The sequence below is a fragment of the Notamacropus eugenii genome, chromosome 1 (assembly GCF_028372415.1).
Source record: "Notamacropus eugenii isolate mMacEug1 chromosome 1, mMacEug1.pri_v2, whole genome shotgun sequence".
Classification (NCBI taxonomy): Eukaryota; Metazoa; Chordata; class Mammalia; order Diprotodontia; family Macropodidae; genus Notamacropus; species Notamacropus eugenii.
Genome location: NC_092872.1, coordinates 62,838,006 through 62,865,399, shown reverse-complemented (window position 1 = coordinate 62,865,399; position 27,394 = coordinate 62,838,006). Strand labels below are relative to the sequence as shown.

Genomic DNA, 27,394 nt, shown 5'->3' with positions numbered 1-27,394 from the left:
TTTGCTTTTAGAAGAGCAGATCTAAGAACCTATGATAGCAGGCCCTCCTGTGTATGTTGGGGTCCTTGCTTTTACAAATGCATAGTTGTCTTTGGTTCCAATTCTATCTTACCACTCAATATTCTTCAGAGACATACTACATGGGTTATTCAGATTCAGTGAAGGAGGAATATATTCCTTGATTCTATGTAATTTATATTTTATGTGATTCTATGTGATTTATCCTGTTGTCAATGCCTAAGGGACGCTACGACCAGAAAATATATGTTGGCTAGACACAAATGCTTTGGCCAAGATTTCAAAACATTGTACAATAATAGATAATAGGATTTAGAACTTGGAAGATTATCTGCCCTAACCTGTTATTTTACATAGGAGGAAATTGCAGAAATAACTTGGTCAAGGTCACATGAGAAAGAAGGAACAGAACCAGGACTTGAATCCAGGACATTCATTCCACAGTTTGAGCTTCATCTATTATACCACCCATTTCCTCAGTTTATTAATCCAGCACCTGATTGTCCCTTGGCTGGACTGCTGAAACAGCTTCTTTTTGATCTCCCTCTATCAAATTTCTCCCTCTGTAAATTTTCTACCCTCCAGTTGCCAAGGAGGTCTTCTTAAAGTTTACATCTGATCATGTCACTCTCCTAATCAATAACCTACAATGTCTCCCCACTGCCTTTAATAACAAATATAAACTCCTGTTTGACACTTAAAGCCTTTCACATTCTGACCTCTTCTTACCCTTATAGTCTTCTTGCATTTTACTTCCTTCCTGGAACCTTGATTTCTTGCCAGACTGGAACTCCCCAATTTGCACAGACTCCATCTCCGATCTCTGCGTGTTTGAACTGGTTTTTTCCCCCATACCCTCTTAACTCTATTTCTTGTAATCCTTTATGACTCAGCTCAAAAGCTACCTTTTTTACGATTATCTTTTTGGTCCTCCAAGCTGCTAGTGCGCCCACTGCCTAAAATATCTTGGATTCATATTGTATAATATACATATATACACATATACATATGTGTGTGTGTGTGTGTGTATGTGTGTATGAATCTACAGACACATTGTTTCAGATAGCAAGCTCTCTGAAAGCAGGAACTGTTTCATTTTTCTCTTTGTATCCCCTGCACTTAGCGCAATGACTGACACATGGTGAGCACTTAGTAAAAGATTACTGATTGTTTTATGTCATGTTTAAATAATGATCAATACATTAAACCGTAATGAGTGTGTAAATAATTGAAAATGCAAATGTGACAATTCAAATTCATTTATGGTATGTGAATCATAACATGGTTTTCTAAGAATTAGGTAAATTTTTAGATTCAAAACTTCATTTCTAGGATTTCTAAGAGGATTTTTTTCTGACTGTGGTGATCTTTATACCAAGGGAATAAACCTGTCTTTGTAGTATATTCTTTTATTCAAAAACACAAGAACATGGTATACAAGATAGAAAGCTGCCCTTAAAACATGAAGAACTAAATTTAAATCCTACCTCTGACTCACACTAGCTATGTGATCCTAGGCAAAACCATTTGTCCATTCAATACTCTAGGCAATGGACATTTAGGTGGTGCAGTGGATAGAACACCAGTGCAGGAGTCAGGAAGACCTGAGTTCAAATCTCACCTCAGACACTTGACACTCACTAGCTGTGTAACCTTGGGCAAGTCACTTAACCTCAGTTGCCTCATTCTGGATCATCTCCAGTCATTCTGATGAATATCTGGGCACTGGATTCAGATGGCTCTGGAGGGGAAGTGAGATTGATGACCTGCACAGCCCTCCCTCACTCAAAAAAACAAAACAAAACCAAAATCAAGTGCAAGTCATGTCATTATTTCTCTGATGGCATGGTCTTCTTCAGCAACAAAGGATGAACAGACAAACACACACACACACACATACACACATACACACACACTCTAGGCAATGTTCTAGGACTATAAATTATAGAGAAGGTGTTGACCTACAGTTGATAGAAGGAATTTTCTAGCCCCTATCCTTATTCAAACAGTTTTCTAATTAAGCATCAGAAATGTGAATTTTCAAAAGATGTAATATTTTGAGGTACTGCTGTAACAAAGTCATCTTGTTCTGTCTTCAGAATCCTTGCAATTAACAGAGTTCTTCAAAAATGGATGGGAACAATGAAACCACTGTAATGAACTTTGTCTTACTGGGGCTTTCTGGACACCCAAAGTTAGAGACCATTTTCTTTGTGCTGGTCCTGTGGATGTACTTGGTAATTCTTGTGGGCAATGGAATCCTCATTATGGTTACCATCTATGACTCCCACCTTCACACACCCATGTACTTCTTCCTTGGTAACCTGTCCTTCCTGGACATTTGTTACACAACCTCCTCCGTGCCCCTAATTTTAGACAGCTTCCTTGCTCTGAAGAAAACCATTTCCTTCTCTGGCTGTGCAGTACAGATGTTTCTGTCCTTTGCCATGGGAGTGACTGAATGTGTGCTCCTGAGTATGATGGCATTTGACCGCTATGTGGCCATCTGCAACCCCCTGAGATACCCCATCATCATGAACAAAAAGACCTACATGTCCATGGTGGTGGGGTGCTGGACAGCAGGGGGCATCACTTCTGTGGGGCAAACCTCTCTGGCAATGAGATTGCCTTTTTGTGGAGACAATGTCATTAACCATTTCACATGTGAAATCTTGGCACTACTAAAAGTGGCTTGTGGTGATATCTCAATCAATGTAATTAGTATGATAGTCACTAATGTAATTTTTCTAGTTTTCCCAGTGCTATTCATTTTTATCTCTTATGTTTTCATCCTCTCCACCATCCTGAGGATCCCCTCAGCAGAGGGGAGACACAAAGCGTTTTCCACCTGCTCAGCTCATTTGACTGTGGTGATTATATTTTATGGAACAATCTTTTTCATGTATGGGAAACCCAAATCTAAGGATTCTCTTGGAGCAGATAAAGAAGACATTACAGACAAACTTATCTCCCTCTTTTATGGTGTGGTGACTCCCATGCTCAATCCTATCATTTATAGTCTGAGGAACAAGGATGTAAAAGCAGCTGTAAAGAATTTGCTGTGCCAAAAGCATTTCACTGTTTAAAGGTGATACATTTGTGTATCCGCACATACATACAGACTAAATTTAAATGGTTTTTTCTTCACTGACAACTTACATCTGAGACTTAAGAAAGAATGCCCATGCTTTTGAGGGGATTGTGAGGTGGTGCAGTGGATAGAGCACCACCCCTGGAATCAGGAGGACCTGAGTTCAAATCTGGCCTCAGACACTTGCCATTAACTAACTGTGTGACCCTGGGCAAGTCACTTAATCCTGATTGCCTTGTTTAAAGAAAAAAAAAGATGCATTTGAGAAAGGGTTCCACAACAGATACAATCCAATTAACCATACAGTTCCTATAAAACAAAGGAACAAGCCCATTATGTTTAAATCTTGCTATAGGGAACAATCTAAGGTTTAAAAAAAAGCAATTTCTAATGCCAGCTAAGGTAATAATCTCCATCTCTGAGGAAGGTACATGACTGAAAGGCATACAAACTACAGGCAGGGAAGAAGGAATTTTTTTTTTGTACACAAAGAAATAGTCTTCAACCTACCTTCCTTATCTTTCCCCAATCATCTTTCAACTCTCGTCCTGCAGCTGCATGAAGTATTTCAACCTTTCCCCACTTTTTCTTGTTGTTCAATTATTTTTCAGTTGTATCCGACTCTTTGTGACCCCATTTGGATTCTCTTGGCAAAGATACTGGAGTGGTTTGCCATTTCCTTCTCCAGATCCTTTTACAGACGAGGAAATGAGGCAGACAGGTTTAAGTGACTTGCCCAGAGTCACACAGCTAGTAAGTGTCTGAAGACAGATTTGAACTCAGGAATGAATATTACTGACTTGAGGCCCAGAATGCTATCCATTGGGCTATCTAGCTATCCTTCCCACACTAAAAAGCTATATAAACTCTCAAATCACCTACTCAACCCAAATAATATACAGACATACAAGTCCAAAAGTCTTAAGCAAGAAGATACAGAATGATATATGTTTAAAGCCAATAACAAAGATGGAACCATGAGTTCTATATATTGGGCACTATACATATGTTGAAGTTAATAAGATTCTACTAAATGCTTATTTTTTCAATGACCTAATTCACAATAAAGAAACTATCAGTTCTGTTTTTAGTTTTAATACAGACTAATATACTCCTAGTCTTTATTGATGTGTTGGTTGGGTGTGTGAACCTACTCCCCCCTTTCCTTTTTATTCTTTGTTTCATTTGTTGTCTCATGGGATGGAGGTTCAGAGAGGAGTTATGGTCCCTGTCTAAGAGAACTTCATGCATAAACTCATACATATGAACAGCCTTGTTGAAAATATACCTATCTGTCTATGGAGTGGATGGTAGTTTGTACAGCATCATTAAATATCATATTTTTGAGAAATGTTCTTCTGTCATGAGTATGGTGATATGCCACTATGCCACTGTGAGGATTAAATCTATCATTGTTGACTCTTGAACACAGTCTAACACATTGTTCTAGTAATTGTAGGAGCTGTGTCTTTTGTTTATGGGTACTTGTGTCAGGGTCTCTTTGTATCTTGGCACCTCTTACAGTCTTAAACATGATCCTTGATATCTTCTGTCTAGTCAGGAAACCAGTAATGCCACTGGATTAAATTTTTGGTCGTTGTTTGTTTTGGTTACTTCATCAACTAATGTGTGTGCAAGATCTCCTTTCGGTAGTAGCATGGTTTTCCAGCAGACATGCCCTTGGAGCAGATTCTGTACAAACCCCAAAGATAAACAAAGTCTTACTTGGGACCTTTTCCTTCTCAAATTTTAAATTTCATATTGGTAGTGAGGGTGTTCTTCCTTCCAGGCACATGAGCTACACATGGATGGCACTAAAATCAAATACCTTTTAGACATTTTTTCTGACATGATTCAGGCTTCTTTAGAGTCAATTACATTCTTGTGGTCTGTAAAAGTCATGATGGGGTACATAGTTTCTCCAAATATCACATCAATTCTATAGGGAAGATATTTTGTATGTAAGTGGCAGCTCCAGGTCTGTGATAATGTAATTTTTCTTCACTGACACAAACTGATAAGAACAATGTTTAATTGAAAGTGTACAGTGTTGTGCACATACCCATTCTCTCTTTCTTATAGTTTTTTAAGTCAAGAGGTCACAAAGGTGGCCCCTGAGACATCTTCCTCCATAAGGAACGGGTATTCTGGTTCAGATGTCATAGCAAAGATGCTGCCATGAAAGCTTTCTTCAATGTTAAGATAACTCTTAGAGTTATCCAAGCCTCTTGCTTGGCATCTTATATATATATATATATATATATATATATATATATATATATATATATATATATATATATATATATATATATATATATATATATATATATATATATATATATATGATTTCTTTTCCCCTCACTAGCATGTGAAACATATTTCATTGACCTTAATTATCCTATGACGAACTATTGGTCAATCTGCCATGTCTAAGAAACTTTCCAGGACTTTAAGTCCTTGTTATGAATTCTAGTTGTATTATGGATAGTTTTGCTACACATAGTGTGGCTTCATTTGTAAACTTTGTGGTCTCAATACAAATTCTGGGAAGGTCCTTTGTCTTTTCATGTGAAATGTTGCTACATGGTGGAGTTAATACTTCTTAAACCTCTGTGACGAGCTTTTCTACACAAAGGGAATGCTGATCAAATGGGACATGAACTGCTGATCAGAAGATTCATCAATACTTCATTGCTGGACTATTGCACATCCATGAGAAAACAGAAAGTCAAATATTCATGATGCTCAAAGTATATCGGACAGAGTTTCTTCACCGATCCCTAGTTAATTTTAATAGTAAGCTTTGGGTCCTTTAGTAATCCAACTGGGCACAGCTTCAGACTTCATGGATGGGGGCCCCCAAATTCTCAAGTACTGGAAGAAAGTGATAGTAATGGATGGGGGTTTTATTCAGGTCTAAGTAGGTAATCTTTGGGCCTGACCAGGTAGTTCTTACATGAGATGCCTACTGAAGCCTAAGCACCATTCTATATTGGAATTATATTGTCTGAGCCACAGAAGCCAACATATGGCAGCTCCAGTCATGTTTACTATCAACAGATCCACCTTCCCTTTATAAGTTTCTTCCTGTTTGTCATGGATGGGAGATAATTACATACATTACCATGCTCACTTATCCCCCAAAGGCTGGTCTTTCACCATAATTATTCTCTTGCGTATGACCTTATGTTGATGGAGCTCCCTACATTCTGATTTGTTTTTAGGAAATATGATTATCCTTGCCCCCTAGTCAATAAGCCCTTTAGTCCTCCCCCCTTTACTGTGGAGAAGACATAAATCATTTTATCACTAATGATAAAGCTGACAGGGAACTGGTTCTTCCTCTTCTATTTCTGCTCTGCTTTTCAAAAGGGCTCTGCTTCTGTACTAGAATTTCCCATTTCATAATTTCATTTCTTTCTACCCCATTTCTCTTCATTTCCTAGGGTGTAATGACTTTATTGTTTGGAAGTTTCAAGTCTCTAGTGATTGAACAAAGGCCATGATAGCTCCAGTGACCCTACAGCTTGCAAAACCATAGACCATTTCTTATCTCTACTGAATTGATTCAGAACTCTCTTATGCTACAACCACTTCTTCTCTAGTTTCCCCAAAATAAGTCGATGTTCTACATTACCTTGTTGTATTTTATATGGAAACTAATAAAAATGATTACCTTTACCATTTCTGAAAAAAACTAAATGCTACACTGGTTCATGGGGTCATCTTGGAGGTCATCTAGTACAACCCTTCACATTATAGATGAGGAAACTAAGGCCCAAAAGATTGAGTGACTTTCCCAAGATCATAAAGGTAGTAAATAGCAGAACCTAAGTTCTCTGATTTCAGATTCAGAACTCTTTTCTTTCATGACATTTCCACTACAACTGCCTTTTCCAAATTCATGATGCTTCTTTCCTAATTCAGGAAGTTCACTGATATGGACACCATGCTAGACTTTTCATTGTTGTAATTTGAACAGTACAGTGATTGCATTATTTTTTGTGATAGCTACACCAAAACACCTCTTTGAATTTTGCCTTTAAGGCACCTGAAGGTAGAAAAGTGAAAAGAGTGTTGGATTTAGAGGACTGAGTCCAAATCCTGATTCTAATATGTGCTACCTGCATAAACTCAGACAAAGTCACTTTACCTCTCTGGGCCTCAGATTTCTCATCTGTAAAATGAAGAAGTTGTATCTATGACCTTCATGCTTCCTTCTAGCTCTAAATCTATGATCCTATAATCTTTCAACAGGAAGTTCTTTTCTCTCATCAGAGTAGCTGCTCAATTAAGCATAACTCAGTTCCTTTTCCTTAATTGAAGATATCCATACCTGATTTGTCATCAAAGAATTAAATGTATTAAATGCTAGTTTACACTGATCAATAGAGGTCTACATTATTTCTTGTTGTCCTTTGTAGGCAGATGTTAATATGAAAGTAAGCTCAGGTGGTGTTAGGACTGAAACCACTTAGAGTCCTAGTAGGGTGACTATAGTGAAATGAGTGGGTGGAGCCTGCCCTTGACAATAATCCCTGAAAGTCATCCCACTGAAAACAATCCCTACTGAGTCATCCAATGAGAAAGGAGAATGTGGGGACAGAGCCAAGATGGTGGAGTAAAAGCAAGGACTTGCTTGAGCTCTTCCACAAACTCCTTGAAATACCTGTAAAAATGGCTCTAAACACATTCTAGAGCAGCAGAACCCACAAAATGACAGTGTGAAATAAATATCCAGCCCAAGACAATCTAGAGGGTTGATAGGAAGGGACTGTTGCATCAGTCTTTAGAGAAAAGTGTAGTCCAGAGTAGGCCTCAGGGGACTAAATCACTGGCAGCTGTGCCAGTTTCCAGACTTCTCAAGCCAGAAATGCCAAAGACAACTTAGAAGGTCAGTAGGAAAGATCTGATGGACCTGCATGAGAGAGGAGCAAGGTCCAGCCAGGCCTGAGCCCCAGGACTGTGGTGGTGGTGGCAGGGGCAGCAGCTGTTTCTGGAGCTCTTGGCTTACAGACAGTGGGGGGATCAAGCAGCTGATCAGAGGGAGATTGAAGGGACGCCTTTGCTGGCACTGAGACAGGATTCTGTTGCTTTGCCCTTGCTTTGATCTGGATCATAGTCCTGAATGGTGGTTCTGGGGCAAAGAGGAGTGCTGGTGTGTTCAAGCTTGTGGCAGCAGTGAAGAGGGAATCTCCTCCCAATTCCAAGGCAGAAAAGAGTGCTTGTGGTCACTCACAGATCAGAGAACAGACAAGGAGAGGAATAAACACCTCTCTGTTGATCATGCAACCTTGGAAGAACTGAAAATTTTCATGTCTCTAGAAGTATCTCTGAAAACAGCTGCACAGAACCCTTGAAACCCGGAATGACACCCCTTCCCCATACTGAAAGCAGAGTCCTACCTTGACAGAGAGCTAAAAAGTCAAGTAATTGGCCAGAGAAATGAGCAAACAGTGGACAAAAGATCAGACTATAGAATCTTAATTTGTTGACAAGGAAGATCAAAACATAAAACCAGAAGAAGACAACACAGTTAAAGCTCCTACATCCAAACCCTCCAAGAAAAATATCAATTGGTCTCAGGCCATGGAAGAGCTCAAAAACGATTTTGAAAATCAAGTAAGAGAGATAGAGGAAAAAATAGGAAGAAAATGAGAGTGATGCAAGAAAATAATGAAAAATGAGTCAACAATTTGCTAAAGGAGACCCCAAAAATTCAGACAAAATAACACCTTAAAATTAGACTAACCCAAATGGCAAAAATGGTCGGAAAAAATCCAATGAGGAGAAGACCTTAAAAAGCAGAATTGTCCAAATGGAAAACAAGGCCCAAAAGCTCACAGAGGAAAATAATTCCTTAAAAATTAGAAAGGAGCAAATGGAGGCTAATGACTTCATGAAAAATCAAGAAATCGTAAAACAAGGCCAAAAGAATGAAGAAATAGAAGACAACATGAAATATCTCATTGGAAAAATCACTGATCTGGAAAATCGATCCAAGAGAGATAATTTAAAAAATATTGTGTTACCTGAAAGCCACGATCAAAAAAAGAGCCTAGACATCATCTTTCAAGAAATTGCCAAAGAAAACTGCCTTGTTATTCCAGAAGCAGGGGGTAAAATACAAATTGAAAAAATTCACTGATCATCTCTTGAAAGAGAACCCAAAAGGGAAACTCCTAGGAATATTGTAACCAAATTCCAGACTTCCCAGGTTAAAGAGAAAATATTGCAAGCAGCCAGAAACAAACAATTCAAGTATCGTGGAAACATAATCAGGATGACAAGAGATTTAGCAGCTTGTACATTAAGAGATCAGACAGCTAAGAGCCCGGGGTGAAATGGACATTCCTGATGAAAAGACCAGAGCTGAATAGAAACCTTGACTTGCAAATACAAGCAACAAGAGAACCATGAAAAGGTGAAGAGAAAGAGAAATCATAAGGAACTTACTAAAGTTGAACTGTTTACATTCCTACATGGAAAGATGATATTTGTAATTTATGAGAACTTTCTCAGTATTAGAGGAGCTGGAGGAAATATACATGCGTACACACACACACACACACACACACACATATATATATATATACATATAGTCTCTCTCTATATGTATATATTATATATATATATGTGTATATATATATACATATATATATATGTATATATATATATATACACGTATTTATACCGAGGGCACAGTGTGAGTTGAATATGAAGGGATGACATCTAAAAATAAAATTAAGGGGTGACAGAGGAATGTGTTTGGAGGAGAAAGGGAGAGGTGGAATGGGGTATATTATCGCACATAAAAGAGAAAGGAGAAGGTAAAATAGGACAGGATTCATGATTAAAAATATTATTTTGATTGATCTTCTCTAACTACTCTTAAGGATAATGGAACAGACTGTCAGGAAGTATCACAAGAGACATATGGCCTGGGTTGTGTCAGCAAGGTCTTATTATAAAAATTCACCTACTGAAGGCTGATCCTCAGGCAACAGAGAGGTAGCATGCATAGATATAGTATACAGAATGCTCAGAGGAAAAGGAACATGATATACATGTGACTTCTCTTCAAAAGTTGGCACCCTGGCTGAGATAAATAGGATGCCATCCATATTTGAAAGGGTTCCTGGGAATGTTGACAATGCCATGAGATTCTTTTTGAATTTTGGAGCTTCATCTCTTACATTTTCCAAATGTTAACAGAAACCACCATGAGTCTCCATGTTAGTACCTAGCTTATTCCTTACCTGTTGTAATAAGTTAGCAATAATTAACGTGTATGTGTATGTGTATTCCTCCTAGTCCAGTTGATTATACAGAATAAGGAGCAGATTACAGAGAAATGAGTGGTCAATGTGGAAAGTTCAAAGAAATTTCCACATGCTGCTATCCCTTTGATATTTCTTTGAAGAATGAGAGGAACAGCTTTCCATTGGTTGGCAAAAGATTGGCCAAGCCCTTGGTAAGTCTTAAAAAGAAAACGTTCCAGTCTATCAGTATCAGAGGCAGGAAGGGGCTTTGTGGAATATGACTCCTGTGTATGTGGCAGAGGACTGTAGTACCCACCCTCCCATAAATCATATCAAAGTAAGAAAAAGTGTGAATCATGATTATATCAAAGAACAGAAAATGTCTTTGATAAAATATAACATCCCTTTATGTTAAAAACACTAAGAAAAGAAAGTAATAAAAGACTTTTCTTTTAACATGAAGACATAACATTCATTTGAAATTGATGGTGAGCTTTACTTCTGGATTTTTGCAAATAATGAATACTGAAAAGAGGTTACATTATTTGAATTCACATTATTTCAACTGAGCGAAAACAAATGACCATATTCTATTTAATTATCACTTTGAATACTGTGATTTTGAATACATGTGACTGCTTTATGAGATTTATTATTCATACTAATAGGGATTGAGCTGCATATGTAGTAGAATAATATTAGAAGAAAACCCAGGCTGTTCCCCTGCACATTATTACTTGCCATAATTTTATAAATGCTTTTTAAGGTAGATGGTGGAACCTTTATCCCTGGAGATTATGGGTTAGATATTTAGAGACAAAGAGACTTCAGAGACTGTCTTATCCAAAATATTTGTCAGTTTGGGGAAGTCTGTGACCCCTTCTCAGAATAATGTTTTTAAATGCACAAAATGAAATACATAAGGTTACAAAGGAAACAAATTATATTGACATGAATATAATTTTCTCACCTATCTAAATTCATGTCTCCTTTACCCCCTGAAATCTATCCATGAACCCCTTGAACATTCATGGACTACAGGATCAGAGTCCATCCCTTCACTCGGTGTATATATATCTATATCTATATATATGTATATATGTATATATAATGTGCATCATTTTTGCATTTTATATCCTTAATGTCAATGTGAGTTTTTTAATGACAGGGACCATAATTTTTGTCTTTTTTTGTATCTCCAGTACTTAGTACAGTATCTGACATATAGTTAATATTTAAAAAATGCTTGTTGACTGATTGACTAGATGCTTCCTTCAAGTACTTTGTAAAAAGAAAGGATGGAGAAAGTTTCAGAATGGTGCAGGACTCTGGAGGTAGTGGTATCATGTCACATGGACTGATAGAGGACCATGGTACATGAAAATTATGGATTAGACAAATGCTTCAGGGAGAAAATATATTTCCTCACACCTTGCCTTTACCTTTTCACCAACTCAAGTCCCCCTTGAGTTATTCTTCTGCCCTGGATTACTGGTGAACTTGCCAATAAAATGAATAGTTTTCTGTGAACCCCAGAACCTTGTGTGATTCCACTTCTATTGTTACATGGATAGGAATGATAGTTATTTTAGAAGGTTATTTTCTTGTGAAATCATAGGGACATTTTATTTCTGGGCTTTTGGCCCCATGAACATGAAATGTAGTGGCAAATCTTTGTTAGCATATGCCTCAAGCATCAGACATCACTTCTTTCCATATTTGTCTGTATGTTGATCTTATTGAGATCTGTAATTTCATCAGTAGGGATACAAAACCTTTGGAGGGACCAAGGTATTGTATAACCAAGTCAACTTAGAATTTATAAGGAGAGAAAGAAAAGATGTTAAGAATCAAGTCTATGTGGTAAACCAGTATTTCCCTTGGTTGCCATATTTCTCTTGACAAAGAACTCAATTATTTGTTGATGGAAGTAGTTTCTGGGTTCTTTTGGTCTCAGTTTGTCAACTTGTTTACATTAGTTGAGCTTCATTAGGAAATGATGAACAGGCTGTGATAATAAGTTAGAAATTCTTTTTTATTTCCCGTTTTCCATCATCAATAATTTGCTTAAGCTTGTCAAGTTAGATTAGAGTTGTTTTTACTTTATGCCATAGCTTCTTATTTGGATTTTTTAGTGTATTTCGTATTGATTTTTCTTTTGTTCTAAGAAGTTGGAAGCTGATCTCTGTGGTAGAGGTTGTATAAAAATATAGATTGATCAATGAAGTTCACTATATATTAATATTGATCTCTTCCCTCCTTTTTTCCTATTTGAAACTTTGCTTATGTAATTAAAATTTTATCCTGACCTTTTCCCACTTCTCTTGACCTAGTTTTCATTGTAGAATTTCATCCCATGGTACATTATCTACCTTCTTCTGAACTCTTGGAAATATTGGAGGCCTATCAAACTGTCTTTAGCTTTTCCTCCCTTTGATACTTTGATGAGTCTATGATCTCATCATTCTGAGTCATTCTTAAGGGTGTCTACTCAATATTTTTGGGAGGATCCTTCCTCTAATTAAGGAGGTAGTGAGTTCCTTGTCACAGGAGGTCTTAAAGCAAATGTGGGATACTTCTTTGATAGAGACATTATAGGGTATAACATGGCAACCAAAAAAGCTAATGTGATTTTGAGGCATATTAATAGAAGTATAATACCATAAAATGTGAGATGATAGGACCTCCGTGTACTCAGATCATAAGTGGAATATTGTTTATAGTATTAGGTACTAAACTTTACAAATGACAATGACAGCCTGGAGTACGGCTTCTACAGTGGAAAAATGTACTTGATTTGGATTCCAAGGACCTGGCTTTATATCCTAGCTCTGCTATTTAGTCTCTCTGTGTTTTTTAATACTAGCACAAAATCCCAATTATCCATTCATGTGCAAATGAGCATAAGGAAGAGATGAGATTGATAGGAATTATACTTTTTCAAGTTCCCCAATAGATTTTTGCCTAACTTGGGAGTAAGCACCTTGGAGAATATTTGCCTTCAATGGCCCATCAAATAATCTGCAGCCCAGGAAATGTACTCTTAGGGAGCTGTCCAGAAGGCTCAGCATCCAAAGCCTGAAACCATTCAGCATGAGTATCTGTTGAAGGAATCGTGGTATTTTATCGTGGGGGAGAGAAGACTTGGGATAACTATTTAGTAGAGATTTTGTAGAGAATAATAAGGCAGGTAGAAAAGCTAATGCAATTTTGGGCTATATTAATAGAAACATAATGCCATAATAGATGAGGTGACAGTCCCCCTGTACTATGCCATGCTCAGACTACACCTTGAATATTATTTATTGCACTAGGTGCCACACTTCAGAAAAGACAGTGATAGACTGGCATATGGCTGGTACAAGGAAAACTGATTTTCTCTTGGAGAAAACCTTTCCCTATTCCCTATTTCTTTCTTCCATATAGGAGTTGCCTTTGTCTGGTTTATGGGTTTCTTGTCACTGAACTTCTCATGGTAAAGGCTTATGTCCAGTTATTGGAGATGTTGTTGAATGGGAAATGACACCCCCCAAATTTAATGCCATTTTTGATTGAGTTAAGAGAAACATAATATCCACATTGAAGGAGGTGATAGTCCCACTCTATTTTGTCATCATCAGAATACAATTAGTATGTTTCTAGTTCTAGGTACCATGCTTTGTAAAGAATATTAATAAGACAAGATCATTCTCCTCCTGTCCAGTGCTCCTACTATTTATACTCTTTTGGGATATCAAAGATTGCTCTTCTCCCAACAGTTTCTGCTTCAACAAAGTTTCCTGTCTCAACAACTCCTTCCTGTCTTATGATTTTTTGAGGGATGTCAGGGAGAGAAATGGAGAAGAGGATGGATAGTATGGGTCCTCCATTTCTTTTACCCTTCTTATCATTACCTGCTAAATATTTTTAATTTCCTTTTCTCTTTCCAAATCTTCCTTAAAGATTTGAGGGGTAAGAACTTGTCTTCATTCTTTTTGGACTCTAGATCATCAGATTTCAAATAATATTGTTAATTTCAAGGAATAAGGGGGAAGAGGAATGAGAGAAACTTTAGTCTGCCTGAAAATCTGCCCTGTCTTTGGCAAGCCATTTCTCTAGTTTCATCAAACTACCAAGTATCCCTATCTGGAGGTCTTCACTCTGATGCTAACCCAATATATGTCTTGCCACATGTACTGCTGCATGTGCTTGCCACATGTCTTGCATCTTGTACTGAAGTATAAGATATTAAGTAATTACTTTATGATGCCAGTGGTAGCAAAAGAATTGCTAACATTTCTCTCTGGATAATTGCCTTTACCTAAAAAAAATAGAAATAGCTGGCACACGTATATTGTTTTAATGTTTGCAAAGCTCGTTATAAATCTTAGGTAATTTTGTCCTCATGATAGCCCTGGGAGGTAGAGGCTATTATTATACTCATTTCACAGATTTTGAAAGAGCTAGACATCTGAATTTCTACATCCAAGTGATAGATGATTCTTCCACACATGAATTTTAGATAAATAATTATTAATGTAATCATTCAACACCCAAGATTTTGAAGAGACTTTAAATACCTGATTTTAAATGCGAACAGTTTTTTAAAGAATAATCCTTAGCAAATATATATTTTCAAGTCATTACAGTATATCACATAGTTTCAGTGAAATGGTTTTTGATTTAAAATATTCTTTACAGCTGCCTTAACATCATTGTTCCTCAAACTATAAATGATGGGATTGAGCATGGGAGTCACCACGCTATAAAAAAGTGTGATAAACTTGTCCGTGATGTCCTTGTCTGCTGTGAGAGAGCCCTTAGATTTGGGTTTTGCATACATGAAGAAGATTGTTCCACAAAATATGATCACTACAGTCAGGTGGGCTGAGCAGGTGGAAAAGGCTTTGCGTCTTCCTTTTGTAGAGGGAATATTGAGGATTGCAAGAAGTATGAGAATGTAAGAGATGGAAATGGTTATCAGAGGAATAACTAGAAAAATGAAGTTTGATCCTGCCATGCTAAGTACATTGATGGAAATGTCTCCACAGGCCAATTTCAGGACAGCGGGGATCTCACAAATAAAATGATCAATGACGTTCACACAAAACGTTAACTTCATTGTAAGAGATGTCTGTACCACTGAGTCAAGAATCCCTGCTGCCCAGGACAGAGATGCCATTGACACATAAGTACCCTTGCTCATGATGATAGGATATCTTAAGGGCTTGCAAATGGCCACGTAACGGTCAAATGCCATCATGCTTAGGAGCACACATTCAGTTGCACCTGTGGCAAAGGATAGAAATATCTGCACTGCACAGGTGGAGAAGGAAATGGCTTTCCTTGGAGTGAGGATGCTGTCTAGAGTTAGAGGCACAACAGAGGTTGTATAGCAAATGTCCAGGAACGAGAGGTTACCTAGGAAGAAGTACATGGGTGTGTGGAGGTGAGAGTCATAGATAGTTACTATGATCAGTATTCCATTGCCCAGGAGGATTATCAGGTACATCCATAGGACCAGCACAAAGAAAATGGTCTGTAGCTTTGGATAGTCAGAAAGTCCCAGGAGGACAAATTCTGTCACAGTGGTTTGATTGTTTCCTTCCATTTCAAAGTTCTCTTTTACTTGTGTGGGTTCTGAGGAAAACAGAACATAGTTTTGTTGTATCAGTTACAGGAAGTATTTATCTTTTCCCAAGATTTCATCTCCAGTAAACTGCTAACCTTTTTTGAATACAGAAATGTATTGCAATACATGAGATCAACATTCATTTCCCAGTGGTCAAATGATATGAAAAACAAAAAGCCAGTTTGTTATGGAATTTAATTATTAGCAACCATATCTAATAGTACACCATATCATTATTTATATGAAAACTGCTAATCAAAGGAATTTTGAGGTTTGATAACATAACCAAAAAACTGGCAAAAATGATAAATGATGAGAAAATACATTGCTTGAGAAGAAGAGGAAAGGTAGGGTAGTAGAGTTTCATATTCATCTAACTTGTCTGGAAAGTAATTTGGAATTACACTAAAAAAAGTGAAACAAATATTTATACTCTTTGACCTGGAGTTTCCATTATACTTCCAAGGGGTCATAGAGAGAAAGAAAAGTTTCCCATACACCTAAATATCCATAGCAGACTTTCTGCAATAACAAAGAACTAAAAACAAAGTGGCTACTTATGAATTTCATTGTTGTTCAATCATATCAGACTCTTTATGACCCCATTTTGGGGTTTTCTTCATAACGATACTGGAATGGCATGCCATTTCCTTTTCCAGTTCATTTTTCAGTTGAGACAAACAGGATTAAGTGGCTTGCCCAGGGTCACACAGCTAGTAAGTGTCTCAGACCAGATTTGAACTCCTTGTTCAAATAGATAAGTCCTTATGACTTCAGGCTCAGTACTGTATCTATTGAGCTATCTAGCTGCCCCACTTGTGAAGTAGGGAATGGTTAAAATGCATGAAGATAATAAAATATTACTACAGAATAACAAATGATCGATGTGACAATTTCAGAGAAGTATGAGATATGTGAAGTGATGCACAGAGAAATAAAAGCTGGAAAAGTAATATGCAAAATGAATAAAACAATGCAAATGCAAGGAATCACAGTCTTCAAAAGAAACAGTGCTTTGTGTTTATAATGTCCTTGCTTAGCCAGTGAAAGAGATAGAAAAACGCAGCTATATTCCTTCTTTGCAGAAGAGGAACACTGGGTGTGGAACACTGGACTTCCACATATACTTTCAAACTCAGTTTTGCTAACCTGCTTATCCCTCCTTTTTTTTTTTTTTAAAGTTCTTATAAGGGATAGCTCACTAAATGAGGATAGAAAAGGGATATATTCAGAAAAGGAAATGATATAAAAAGAAAAGATATTAAGATTAAAAATTCTAAAATATTGTCATCACAAAACACATTTATTATCTTGTTGCAATGATAAGCAGCACGAGAAGATCCACTTAGAAATCCTAGAACAGAGATTTTAGCTCTAAGACAATAACTTATTATTGGAGGGCCAGTTTAAAGCTTGTGCACAATTAGGCTGATGTAATGATTCACATGTATATTTGATTATTATTTTGGATGTAACTTCACTAATGAAGCTTAGACACTAAGCAATTCAGGGCAAGTAGATCACTTAATAAAGACAACACAGATTTTGGAGGCAGATAAGACCTGGATTCAAATTCTGGCTCTGTGACCATGGGAAAAATCAAAATAACTCCTCTGGATCTTATTTTTCTCATTTGTAAAGTATAAAGTTAGTTCAATAATCTCCAAAGGTCCTCCTAAATCATGTGATTTATGATTATAAAGTCTGTAAAAGAGACAGCCAAAGAAACTGGTTGATTCATAAACATTCATACTACATCTCATATCCCACGCTCAGAATAGGAGAGACTTTCTGTCTATAGGAGATCATATCACCACTGATATTTGCATCAATCAGAGAATCATAGTCTGTGTTCCTCAGTTATTGAAGCAGAATTATGCCTGTCTCTGCAGGATACATAGCGGTCCCAAGATTTGATTGACTTTAGACAGACATGAATCAGAGTCCTACCTCTGCCAAGTACCATGGTCATGACCTAGATTGTTTTTGCTTCTCTGAATTTCGATTTCATACACTTAGGGATAAAAGAGAGTTTATAAAACTTGTTGTAAGGTTCAAAGGAGATCATTATTGCACATACTTCGTAAGTCATACCACGCTATGTAAGTACAAGTGAATTTGCCTTTAGTTTATGTATTGAATATGAATCTATCCCGAGATTAGTCTTCATAAGTAATGCCTGTTTTTACTAGCTTCTTCTATGCAAAATTGAAGTAGATTTGGAAGCTATATTAGTAGATTTTCCAAAGGAGAGAAACTCCGAATATTAGTAATATTGGGCAGGTAGCTGGCACAGTGGATAGAGTGCTAGACCTGGAGTCTGGAAGACCTAAGCTCAAATCCAGCCTCAGACACTTACCAGCTATGTGACCCTGTGCAAGTCAGTTAACTTTGCCACGATTTTCTCATATATAAAATGAGCTGGAGAAGGAAGGGGAAAACCACTCTGGTATCTTTGCCAAGAAAACCCCAAATGGTATCACAAAGAGTTACGTATTCCTGAAGTAACTGAGCAATAAAAATCACTAACATTTGTGAAACAAGGTACCATTATTGATAATTGTGAGCTTTCCACTAATTCACTGTAGCTAATTGTTGTGACCATAAATATTAAATGCACTCTTAAAAATACCTAGTAGAAAGAGACTTGACACCAGGAATATTCTGACCCACAGAATACAAATACTGTATATCCTACCTCTGAGTGCATAAGCTCCGAAAGCTCTATTTCTAAATATTTAAAACTGAGTAACCGGGATGTTTACCTCCATGTCTGAGAAATAGTGTTCTTGCTCAGAAAGAAATTTCTGCCAGACTTCCAGTGGCTCTGGTACTGTGAGTCAGAAAAATCTTTTCCCCAGCATATGGAGCGATGATCAATACAGCATGGAAAACACATGAGACAGTTATTTTTTGTCAGATTTCACTGAGAGAATATTTATTAGAAAGTTGAAAAAGTGGCTGCAGAAGAAGTCATGAGAAATTTTCATATTTTCAGCATCATGAATTTTCTGTCTTCAATTTCTTTTAGTCAATGAAATAAAGAAATATCATGTGGCAACATGTGGGTGCCAGGTACATAATAGAGCTCTTGATCAATATGGATCTGTATTAGAACTGAGCTAATTTCCTAGAGAAACAAAATTTTCAGTTCCTGTTCTTTACAGTATTTCCGTCCATTTCAAGTTCCAGATCCACTCTCCAAAAGATCAACTATTGGAACCAAAGGTAATTTAAATTCCTTTTTGCTTTAATGGAAAGTTCTAATCCCTGAGGCAATTTAAAGTTTATAGAAAGGGAAAAGTAGAGAATCCCCCAGAGCCAATTAGGGCAAAGTTACTACTTTGTTTTAATTGAAGTTGAACTTACATAATAAGAAAATATTTTTGTGTCTATGGATTCATTTCAAAATGGAAGTTCTGTTCCCTAACCTCTGGAAGAGAGCCAGAGGTAGCACATTAGGACTTTGTCTTAGGTGATGATTCTGACACAGGGATGGGAGCATTTTCTCCTGGGAGATCAAATATTAGACTGGTCCACTCCCTCATTTGGGCCCTGTGGTCATCAGATGCCCTGATCAACTAACCCTCTCCTTGACCCAACTTCTGACTTTGGCTAATTCTCCCTGACTTTGGTACTCCTGGATCAGTATGAACTGGGGTTGAGGGTCAGGAAGGATCTACTGTGGCTGTGGTAAACAATGACAGCTGTTTCTCCCCTCCCAATAATGTACTCAGTCCTAGGCCCCCCCCTTCATCACTCATTCTCTGCCTTCCTTTTCCATTGTGCTCTCTGGAATTCTCCTCTACTGGTAACAAGAAGGGCAACATGATGTGACAGAGTATTGGATTAAAAGTTGGACGAATCAGATGGGGGCAGCTAGATGGCTCATTGGATAGAGCACTGGCCCTGAAGTCAGGAGGACCTGAGTTCAAATCCAGCCTTAGGTACTTACTAGTTGTGTGACTGGGCAAGCCACTCAATTCAGATTGCCAGAAGAATCAAAGGACTTTGAATCAAATCCTGGTGCTATTTCTCACAACTTGTGTGAGCATTGAATGATCATTTAGATGTCTGTGGGTCTCAGCTTCCTTTTCTATGTGGTCCATATATACCTTCTCAAGTTGCTTTCCTCACCCACATTGGCACTAGCAGATCAAACTCCCAAGCAAGGTGACTATTATTCTAAGACCTCTCAGGATTCCAGGGATACACAATGTGGCTTATAGGGCTTATCTAATGCTTATATCAAGCCCCCAGACAGCAGATTCCCCCAAGGCTTTGTCTTGGGTTGGGGGTGAGGAGGACATGCTTGCTAGACAACTTCTAGAGAAGTTCTCTAGCCTATCACTGCCATGCCTCATTGTCCTCCACCAGTCCATGTCACATCAGTCTAGGATTTGCAGAGTCTCCCACCATGGCATTACTCTCAGAGGCACTACCTTTTTCCATTGCTATCATATTCACCTATGTGTCACTTTTCCAGGGGTGTGCTGCAGTCAGCTTGTACTGGCTCATTTGAACAAATTATAAAATTTTCAGTGTGAGCATTTACATCTTAGAATTTGGCAAATGCTACATATCATAGATTTATTTATTATTCTGTTTGATTTCTAGACTTAAGAAAATGATGGGAAAATGTTAATCATACAGATTAAATTTAAAAGAGTGTTATCTGTATCCCCAATCCCACTCTCTGCTCTCCTGGGATTGTAGACTAACTCCTATAAAATTTCTAGTCCCCTTTGGACAATTTATACAATTCATGATAGGAGACCCTCCTGTTATCCCACTTCCATTGCCATATATAATGAATTGGCAGTTTCTTTATGGAGTTATTTTCTTATAAAAACACATAATGACCTTTTAGCTCCAAGATGTTGTCCTCATATGTATTAAATGCAACAATTGATCTATGTTAGTATACATGTAGACCTTACACATCTGATATATGTCATCCCTATGAGACTAACCATTGGTGATTTATTTATGTTAATGTTGATTCTGTAAATATTTATAATTTCAATGGGAAAAATAATCGATGGTTTTTTTATCAATAGATGGACCATCCTTTGGTGAAAAACTTGGGAAGAAGTGACCTAGCTACATTACAATGTATAAGGAAAAAGGGGAGAGAGAACAATATTCTGTGGGGCTCTCTGCTTGGTGAGGCAGCTGAGTATTTTCTGGCTGAAGCTGTTTCTATGTTATTTTACTCTTTGTTCATCATGGCAATTGATTTACATCAGCTCAACTTCTATAGCAAGTAATCATAACACAGTTAGTGCTGATACACAAGCAAATTCTGTATTAACTTTTTCAGCATCTATATTTTCTTCATTCGATCATATTAGAGTTTTTTAAATTTAACGACATCTCATGTAATTATTTCTTCTACTCTGTTCTTGATGTTGATCTTTATTATACCAAGTTGATGATGGATTCTATGTGGATAATCGATTTAGAAAGGATTCCCAAATTTGCTTTCTATTCATGTATGCATTTTCTCATGTCATTATTTCTTCTTACATGTTATTGATTTTCATCTTCGTTCCAACAAGTTGGTAACTGTCAGTATTTGGACAATTTCTTTAGAAAGGACTATCACATTTTGCTTTCTACTTATGTATGTATTTTATTAAAGTGTAATTTGGTAATGAATATTCTGTCAATGTACACTTTGGTCTCTTTAGGTAGCTTATTCTTTTTTAATCCATTTTTTAATAGTTTCCATTTCCATCATCAAAATTAAATTTTTTAAAGACATCTATCCCATCCATCTTGTAGTGATTTCCATTTTAGAATTTTGAAGGAACCACATATAGATGAATGATTAACTTTACTTTGCTTGACCCTAGAGGATCAGGAGTTAAAAAGTACAGAAAGGCATGTTTTGGATTAGTAATAGATATTCAAAAGGGAAGTTTTCTATCAATCGAAGTTTTTAATTGAAGTCAAGCTGTTGATATTGCAGAAAAAAATGACCAAAGTGCATGTGCGTGTGCATGCGTGCGTGCGTGCGTGCGTGCATGTGTGTGTGTGGGAAGGGTAGTTTGGGGTAGGGATGGGGAAAGTTTCCTGGCTCTGATGGAATTATAGGAGAATTTTATGAAACCTTTAAAGACAAATTAATACAAATACTACACAAAACATTTTCAATCATTGAGACTATTACATCAAACCAATTTTTGAGACATATATAGTCCAGATACCAGAGAATGATAGAGCAAAGGAGAATTATACACCAATATAATTAATGAACACAGATTTAAAGATTTTAAATAAAATCCTGTCAAATAGACTTTAGCAATTCATTCAGGAAATCATCCACAAAAGCCAAGTTATATTTATACCAGGGATTCCAAGATAGTCCAGCATTAGGAAATAAAATAAAAACATCTGAAATCACATAGTTATCTCACTAGATGCAGAACAAGTCTTTAAAAAAGTATAAGGTTCATTTGTGCTAAAAACCCCCACAAAGTGAATGTTGCAAAATTACAAAGAACAGATATGCGCTAAAGAAAAGACATTTTACCCCCAGGAGATGGCAGAGGTAGGAGGTCCATGAGTGTAGAGCATTGCATATGTTTTCAGATATTTTTCATTGTACTGATGATTTTTGGTAATTATTTTTCTCTTCCTCTTTTTCCATTTTTTCTCTTGAAATATTCTTTGATATATGACATTGCTCTCTGGGGTTCATGGTGGAGAAGGGGTTCTGAGGGGGTTATTTAGGAAAAACAAAAAAAATGCATTTAAATGTATTCAGCAAATGTGTCTTCTCAGGTAAAAGTCATCAGTGAATAGATTGTCTTTCACATTTTCTCAGGGAAGCATTTTTGAGTCAACATATTCTTTACAGCTGTCTTTACATCCTTGTTCCTCAGGCTATAAATGATGGGATTGAGCATGGGTGTTACCACACCATAGAACAGAGAAATGAGTTTGTCTGTAATATCTTGTTTGTCTGCATTAACTGAATCTTTGGCTTTAGGTTTTGCATACATGAAAAAGATTGTTCCATAGAAGATAGTCACCACAGTCAGGTGGGCTGAGCAGGTTGAAAAGGCTTTACGTCTCCCCTCTGCTGAAGGAATCCTTAGAATGGTGGCAAGGATGAAAATATAAGAAATGGAAATTGATATCAGAGGAGTAACTAGAAAAATAAGGTTTGATCCCATCATACTAAGCACATTAATGGTAATATCTCCACAGGCCAATTTCAGGACAGCCAGAATCTCACAGACAAAATGATCAATGATATTAGCTCCACAAAATGGTAACTGGACTGCAAGGGATGTTTGTACTATGGAATCCACAGCCCCTGCTGTCCAAGACAAAGTTGCCATTGACACATATGCAGTCTTACTCATGATGACAGAGTATCTCAGGGGGTTGCAGATGGCCACATAGCGGTCAAATGCCATCATACTAAGGAGCATACACTCAGTTGCTCCCGTGGCAAAAGAAAGAAACATCTGTATTGCACAGCTGGAGAAGGAAATAGTTTTCCTAGGAGTGAGGAAGCTGTCTAGAATTAGTGGTACAGAGGAGGTTGTGTAGCAGATATCCAAGAAAGAGAGATTACTGAGAAAAAAGTACATGGGAGTGTGTAGGTGGGAGTCATAAATGGTTACTGTGATGAGGACTCCATTTCCCAGCAAGATTACCAGGTACGTCCACAGGATCAATACAAACAAAATGGTCTCCAGCTTTGGGTGTCCAGAAAGGCCCAGCAGGATGAATTCTTTCACAGTGGTTTGATTGGTCTCATTCATTTTTGAAGTTGTCTTTCAGTTTCAGGGAGTCTGAGGCAAACAGAGAATAGATGGTTTTATTCCATAGGTGTTAGTAAGTATGTCTCTCTGAAGATACATCAAGTAAATTATAATCCTGTGTGTGAATATGGGAATTTATTAAAATGCATAAGATCAAGAGACAATCTATAGTGTATTGTCAAAAGATATGAGTAAATAGTTATCAAAAGAATAATTACAAACTATTAACAATACGGAAGATTTTACCAAATCATTAATTGTAGAAGAAATGTAAGCCAAAACAGCTTTGAGGTTTCACCTTACATCCAGCAAATTGTCAAAGATGATGAAAGATGGGAGCATTTGTTGTTTGAGGGTACAAATGGTGGAAGGTTGAATTTGACCAATCATTCTGGGAGGCAATTTGGAATGATATTTTTAAAAAGTGAAAAAAATTCCTTATTCAATGCCATATCAATCAAACAGGAGAAATGGAAAAAAAAATGACAAAATCCACATGGGTGGAAAAAAGATCAGGAATCTCAAGAATATAATGAAAAGAACTAGTATTAAAGGGTGGCTACCTGTGTCAGATCTCAAACTATATTATAAAGTAGTAATTGTTAAAACAATTTGTCACTGGTTAAAAAAATTGAAACATCAATCAGTGGAACAGATTAGTGGAAGAGATTTATCAAGCAGAAAAATATATATCTAATACCATAGTGTTTGATAAACATGAAGATAAGACACTGGGATAAAAACTAGCTATTTGACAAAAAAAACTGGGAAAACTGGATAACAGCATGAAATAAATTAGATTTAGATTATATCTTATACAAAGATAAACACCAAGTGGGATATGACCTAGATATAAGAGGTCATATCATAAACAAATTAGAGAAAAGTAGAAAACATTACCTATGACATCTATGAGAAAAGTTCATGACCAAAAAAAGAACAGAGAGAACTACAGAAACAAAATTCATTATTTTGATTACATGAAATTTAAAAGTGTGTTTTTGCACAAACAAATCTAATAAAGTCAAGATCAAAAAGGAAGCAATTACCTGGGGAAAAAAACTTTGTGGCAAGTTTCTCTTATAAATGTCTCATTGTCCCGGGTCTGTCCCCGGGACCTTCGAGTGAGAATCTCCCTTCGGTGGGCACCGCTTCGGACGTCTCCGGACCTACCCCGGGGGACACGGCGGCAGGCAATAATCAGGCAATGCGCAGGAGGTTCATAGCTTTATTGCATGGAGGAGTCCCCCGAGCAGTTCAGGGCGTTGTCTTATATAGGGAGGTTCTTCCGGGCTGCCATCCTAACCCGCCCTGAGGGCGAGGCCTACCACCCGATTGGATCCAGCCCACCCGACCAATCTCGTGGGCTCACAACTCCTCTATGGGAGCCGTGTCTCCCTCGGATTGGTGGGCTGCCACTCCCGGGGAGGCCCCTATCCGCCCAGGCGCCTAGGACCGACCCCCGTCGTCTCATTTCCAAGATAGATAAGGAATGAATTCAAATTCATAAGAATGAGAACCATTTCCTAATGGATACATAGTCTAAGAACATGAGCAAGCAGCTTCTAAGAGTGAAATCTAGGCTATGACCTTATGAAAAAAAATGCTTCAAATCACTATCAATTAGAAAAATTAAAATTACAGCATTTCTGAGATTCTATCTCACACCCATTAGTGGCAAAGATAACAAAAATGAAAAATGATAAATGTCAGAGGGGCTATTGGAGAACAGGCACATTGAATGCATTTTTGGTGGAATTATGAATGGGTACAACTATTCTGGAAAGAAAAATACAGAAAAATTACTAAACAGTGCATGTTCTTTGACTCAGCTATATAACCACTAGGCCTATACCTCCAAAAGATAAAAGAAATATCGAAAGGTGTGTTATGAATAAAAATATTTATGATAGTCCCTTTTATGTAAGGGCAATAAAACTAGAAATTAAGAGAATATCAATAAAATGAGGAACAACTGAATAAGCTGTGGTGTAAGGATATCATGGCACACCAATTCTTTAAGAAATAAAGAAAGAGATTATTTCAAAGTGATATGAAAAATTATATAAACTGATGCAGAGTGAAGTCAACAGAATCAGAAGAACAATTTATACTATAATGTCAATATTATAACAATGAAAAATTACAAGGACTTTTATAAACCAAAGAAAATGAAATTAAATGAGCCGAACCGGGAGAACAATTTATATAATAACAATATAAAAATGAATTACCTTGAAGAGCTATGATGAATAAAATGACCATTCATGATTCTAGAAGACCAATGATGAAACATGACATTCATAACATGGATTTTGGGTGAAGAATGAGACATATATATTGTTTAATGTAGCCACTGGAGGAATTTGTTTTTCTTGACTAAGTCTATTTGTTACAAAGAATTTGTTTTTTCTTTTCTTTTTCAATGAGTTAGGGAGTGGGAAGGAGAGAAAACAGATTTCTGTTAATTAAAAAAAAGAGGTGTGGTTAGAGCTAGTTTAAAACTCCCATACCATTGCTGAGTTGAAATGTCACACGGACATTTTTAATTTCAATTTGATCATAATTTTGATGGCAATTTGACTAATAAAGCTTAGACTAAACAAATCAGGATAGATGGAAATTCTGATAGAGAGAACCCAAATTAGATTCAGAGAGGACTTGGGTCCAAGACCTGGTTCATCTGCTTATTAGCTGTGTAGCCTTGGGCAAATCAAATCAACTTCCTTGGGCTTTTAAATCAAGTTGAATTCGATCTCAAAAACTCTAATTTTTTCCTATGATTTATAATAATAAAATATATAAAGAACAAACAACTGTGGCTGACTATTTTTTACATTCAGATAACAGTGTTTCCCAAATATTGATAACAGGACAGAACACGGCTCCTAACAAGAGATCACGTCACCAATGAGGTTCCCATTATTTGAGGAGTCACAGAAACAATTTCTTAGGCAGGAAAACAGAATATTAAGTGGCATGCCTGTCCCTGCAGGATTGGTGGTGGAAAAAAGGATGGATTTGGAGAAAGACCTGAGTCAAGAATTCAGATTTTCCCAAGTACAATCTGTGTGACCTGGGGTAAGAGCTTCTTTAAATCTCAGGTTCATACATGTTTATATGTAAAACAGAAATTATGAAATAATTGACTCATTGTAATACTCAAATCAGATGATTTGTGTCCATACACTTTAAAATCCATGAAGTACTATGTAACGCTTTAGTTTTTATCTAAAGTGGAAATCTTTCCCCATAAGACAAATAGCATCGATTTTTATCACTTCATTTTGTACATGTGAAAGCTAAATTGGCCTGTTTTCCAAAGGCTTGTAACCCAACACCTCACTAATGTCTGTGGAAAAATGGAGCCATACCATTCCAGAGAACTGTGGTTGACTTACTTCAACAAAATCCTTTTCACACTAACCAGGTAACTATAGTGACCAGAAAGAGTTAATGTTCCTCCTTAAACATTGTATCAGAAGGAGATTTGATATCTGAGATCATCTGACTTACATATCTTTAGCTACGTACAGTCTCCCTTTGAGTGCGTAAGTTCAGAAATCTCTGTTTCCAAATATGGAAGATTCATTATAGCAAGGAGGTACATTTGCCTCTTTATCCTCTAAGA

At 37.0% G+C, this 27,394-nt stretch overlaps 3 protein-coding genes across 3 annotated transcripts; 1 reads left to right on the top strand and 2 right to left on the bottom strand.

Annotated features, from left to right (window-relative positions):
• Positions 1 to 2,147: 2,147 nt before the first annotated feature.
• On the top strand, positions 2,148 to 3,104 carry LOC140503279 (olfactory receptor 13C7-like). The gene has a single exon (XM_072607159.1). It carries the CDS (start codon positions 2,148 to 2,150, stop codon positions 3,102 to 3,104), a length of 957 nt encoding a protein of 318 aa, XP_072463260.1.
• An 11,909-nt stretch (positions 3,105 to 15,013) lies between these two features.
• LOC140523179 (olfactory receptor 13C8-like) lies at positions 15,014 to 15,961 on the bottom strand. The gene has a single exon (XM_072638182.1). It carries the CDS (start codon positions 15,959 to 15,961, stop codon positions 15,014 to 15,016), a length of 948 nt encoding a protein of 315 aa, XP_072494283.1.
• A 6,839-nt stretch (positions 15,962 to 22,800) lies between these two features.
• Positions 22,801 to 23,763, bottom strand: LOC140523168 (olfactory receptor 13C7-like). Its single transcript, XM_072638181.1, has one exon. The coding sequence runs from the start codon at positions 23,761 to 23,763 to the stop codon at positions 22,801 to 22,803; it is 963 nt and encodes a 320-aa protein (XP_072494282.1).
• Between the last annotated feature and the right edge of the window lie 3,631 nt (positions 23,764 to 27,394).

What these genes read in the sequence shown, in the direction of transcription:
- LOC140503279 (XM_072607159.1), top strand. Translation starts at nt 2,148, where the DNA reads ATGGATGGGAACAATGAAACCACTGTAATGAACTTTGTCTTACTGGGG.
- LOC140523179 (XM_072638182.1), bottom strand. Translation starts at nt 15,961, where the DNA reads ATGGAAGGAAACAATCAAACCACTGTGACAGAATTTGTCCTCCTGGGA.
- LOC140523168 (XM_072638181.1), bottom strand. Translation starts at nt 23,763, where the DNA reads ATGAATGAGACCAATCAAACCACTGTGAAAGAATTCATCCTGCTGGGC.